Source organism: Echinops telfairi, unplaced genomic scaffold, assembly GCF_000313985.2.
Source record: "Echinops telfairi isolate 266 unplaced genomic scaffold, ASM31398v2 ScPeMD7_7425;HRSCAF=8463, whole genome shotgun sequence".
NCBI lineage: Eukaryota > Metazoa > Chordata > Mammalia > Afrosoricida > Tenrecidae > Echinops > Echinops telfairi.
The window spans coordinates 988,065-991,142 of NW_022111325.1; the positions used below are offsets into that span (position 1 = coordinate 988,065).

General features: G+C 56.4%; 1 protein-coding gene across 1 annotated transcript in view; it reads left to right on the forward strand.

Annotated features, from left to right (window-relative positions):
* IL6R (interleukin 6 receptor) overlaps positions 1–3,078 on the forward strand; it is a 62,121-nt gene that overhangs the window by 50,203 nt on the left and 8,840 nt on the right. The window contains exon 11 of the mRNA XM_045298347.1: positions 2,234–2,327. Within this exon, the coding sequence (XP_045154282.1) occupies positions 2,234–2,327 (94 nt within the window). The remainder of the gene's footprint in view (positions 1–2,233; positions 2,328–3,078) is intronic.

Genomic DNA, 3,078 nt, shown 5'->3' on the forward strand with positions numbered 1-3,078 from the left:
CATTTATCTCTCTGCCCTTCAGGCAATCCCACTTGTGTTTATCGGCCAGGCTGGCACAATAAACTATCTCATCCCTTAAAGTCTCTCTGGGTCCAGGCCACGCTGCTTTGGACCTTCCTCCTCCCTGTCCCTCACTGTGTCCAGCCGCATGGCCCTCCCGCTCTTCCACGCAGGCTCTGTCTCAGGGCCTTTGCACCTGCTGCTTGCTCTGTCTAGTGGATGCCATTCCCTAGGCTTCCGCGAGGCTGGGTCATGCCATTGGGGTCTCTGCTTAGCGTCCTCTTCTCAGGGAGGTCTTCCCCGAGCACCCCTCGGACCACCCACTGTCACCCTCCCTTCCCTGTGCCTGGTTTCCCCTGTTGTACTTGCCGTGCTGACGCTACAGTACATATGTAGCCGTTTGTCTCCTCCATGAGCAGATCAGGCCCTGTACTGTGCTGGCTTTCGCTGTATCCCCGAGGCTTAGAACAAAGGCTGGCACCTGCTAGGTCCTTCATCCGTGTTTGCCGAGTGAGTGAAGGGACAAAGAGGAAAGGCGAGGAGCTGGAAGTAATTAGCCAGCCAAGTGTCCTGCTTCTATCCCCCATCTGTCTCTGCCAAGAGACACGGGATGCACCTAGAGAGCCTTGCCCCCGTGGCAAATGCTTGCTCGCTCGCCCGGACTCCCTGCAAGGCCAGCACACGGTGAGCATCCAAGGCGTTGCTCAGAGCATCTTCGTTAATTGCTGGTGCATTGGACACAGAAGAGCTTGAGCCCCCAGTCCCTGGAACTCTTTAAGTGTTTGTATCTCCAGCAGAAGGCGAGGCGAAGCGTTTGCCTAGACGTGCACTCTGCCCAGCCCGGGGCTCCTCTCTGGCAGCAGGAGAGCGGGCCTCTCGGGAGTGGGGTGGGTGCGGACACGGCTGCCTGAGAAGGGCTTACGTGTTTGTTCCGTCAGCGTAGCATTTTTGCAGAGCCCGCTGTGTGCTGGGCACTGGGCAGCTGGGCTACAACACGGAGACACGCACGCCCTGGGGCCTGCTTCCCAGGAGCTCGGGCGAGAGGCGGAGCTAGCCGAGGGATCAGGAGGGGCTCTGTCCAACTTGGGGTGGGCTCATTCTCAAAGGCGTTCCCTGGATCAGGGACTGGGTGGTCAGGGCATGCAGCGGAGGGTGGGAAGAGCCGTCTGGGCCGATGGAGCCGGTGTGCAGAGGAAGCTCCTGTGACTGGGAGTTGAATACAAAGGGCTGGGGGCGGGGCAGGCACAAGATGGCACCCCAACGGAGAAGATTGCTTCGGACTACGTAGGGCTGTGACTTCCAGCGTCCGTCTGAGCCTCCCAGATGCGGCTCGTGATGGCGCTGCCCTCAGGGAGTCCCCACAGCCTTCTCTGTCTTGTGAGGACAGGCCACCTCCGCCAGGAAAGCCATTCTGAAAGTGAGCTGCTGCCCGCAGGGCCTTGAAGCTCTGTGCTCCAGGACCTCCAAGAGGGGGTCAGATGGTGCTGGGGTGAGGGGAGCAGAGAACGGGAAGAGAGCGCATACTACGGATGAACCCTGTAGTCTCATAGATCAAGGAGCCTGGCAGCCTGGGTTCTGGGGTGGAGGGAGGCCTTCACCCTTGTGAGTTGGAGGCTGAGTCCCAATCACATTCTCATAATTCATATCGTTCCTCATTATCTCCTCCCATCATCGTGCTGCCTTAACGTTACCTCTTACAAGCTCATGGCTGATGGCTATGTAGCCGGCAGCCTTAACTATAGGAGCCGACCTGTGCTATGGCTCACTAGGCTGAGGACAGCGCTCCCCTTACCTGCCTCCAGACACTGGTGTTAGGTTACTCCTCAGTGTGCTCAGGGACCCTTAGGGTTAGGGTGCAGCCCACTTTGTTACTATGTGGTTACCTGCAATTAGTGTATATTGCAGGTATATACACTAATATATATATAAGCCTTGGTTGAAAATGTAATTTCTCTCTCTGTGGACCTAGCTCCTGAAGTTGCAGTGGTCCTGGAGGCGAGCCCTTACATGCCTTATCTTGTCTGATGTCTCTGTGATTTTACCCCTCAGTTACACAACCGCCCCTCTATTGTTGGGATGGTACCCCCCACTGGGATGACCCTGCTAGGCCTGGTCAGCTTGTCAAGTGGACTCTTGGTTGGCACAGCTGCTTCCCACTCTGGGGGGAGGCTCCGTTGGGGTCTTTGACAGCACCGACTGAGTGGTATTTTCTTCCTCGTTTTTCTATCCACAGTGCAAGATCCCACTCTGGTGCCACTGTCCACCCTCCTGGTGGCTGGAGGAAGCCTGGCCTTGGGCACGTTCCTGTGCATTGGCATTGTGCTGAGGTGAGATGGGTCCTGGGAGATGGCCCCGCGGTGTTTTCATGTTTCTCATTTAATCTCGCTGTGCCCATGACGTCATCAGACACACGTAGACCCCTCATCATTCGTTTAGTCATCCAACAAAGGCCTCGCGTGCATGCACACAGCCCCAGGCCCTGTGTTGGGTGATCTGGGAGACAGTACTGGGCTCCAGATTAGAGCAGACACTCGGTGGTAATGACTCGTGAGGCAAGGGTTAGAGAAAGAGCAGTGTGTGACAAGGAGCCCTGACCTGGAATTAAGGAGGACTAGGGATTGGCCTGGTGGAATAGGAGAAGAAGCGCGTTCCAGAAGAGAGATCCAGACTTGAAGGTCCTTTTGAGTCTGTATGTATTAAGTGTGGGGGTGTGGAGTGTGGGGGTGTGGAGGGAAGAATGAGACTCGTGAGATGGTCGGAGCCAGGTCGAGGAAGACCTTGAAAGAGAAGGCGGCTGTTGGGCCTCCTCTTGATGGTGCTGGGTGCGTGTTGGAGAGTGCCGAGAGGAACCTGCTCAGGTTTGTAGTTTTTAAAAATTTCTTACTGTTGAGACAGGATGCTGGTCCCCCAGGGGCTAGATACAAGATCGTGGGGGTTTCTGCCAGCTCGCGCACTTACGGTGAGCCTCGTGGATGACTTCCAGGTCCCTTTGAGATGGGGTCTTGACCCGATGGCAGATTCGATTGGGGGATGCAGGAGCAGTCAAGAGTGGAGGAGGATCCGCAGGTTCAAGTTCTC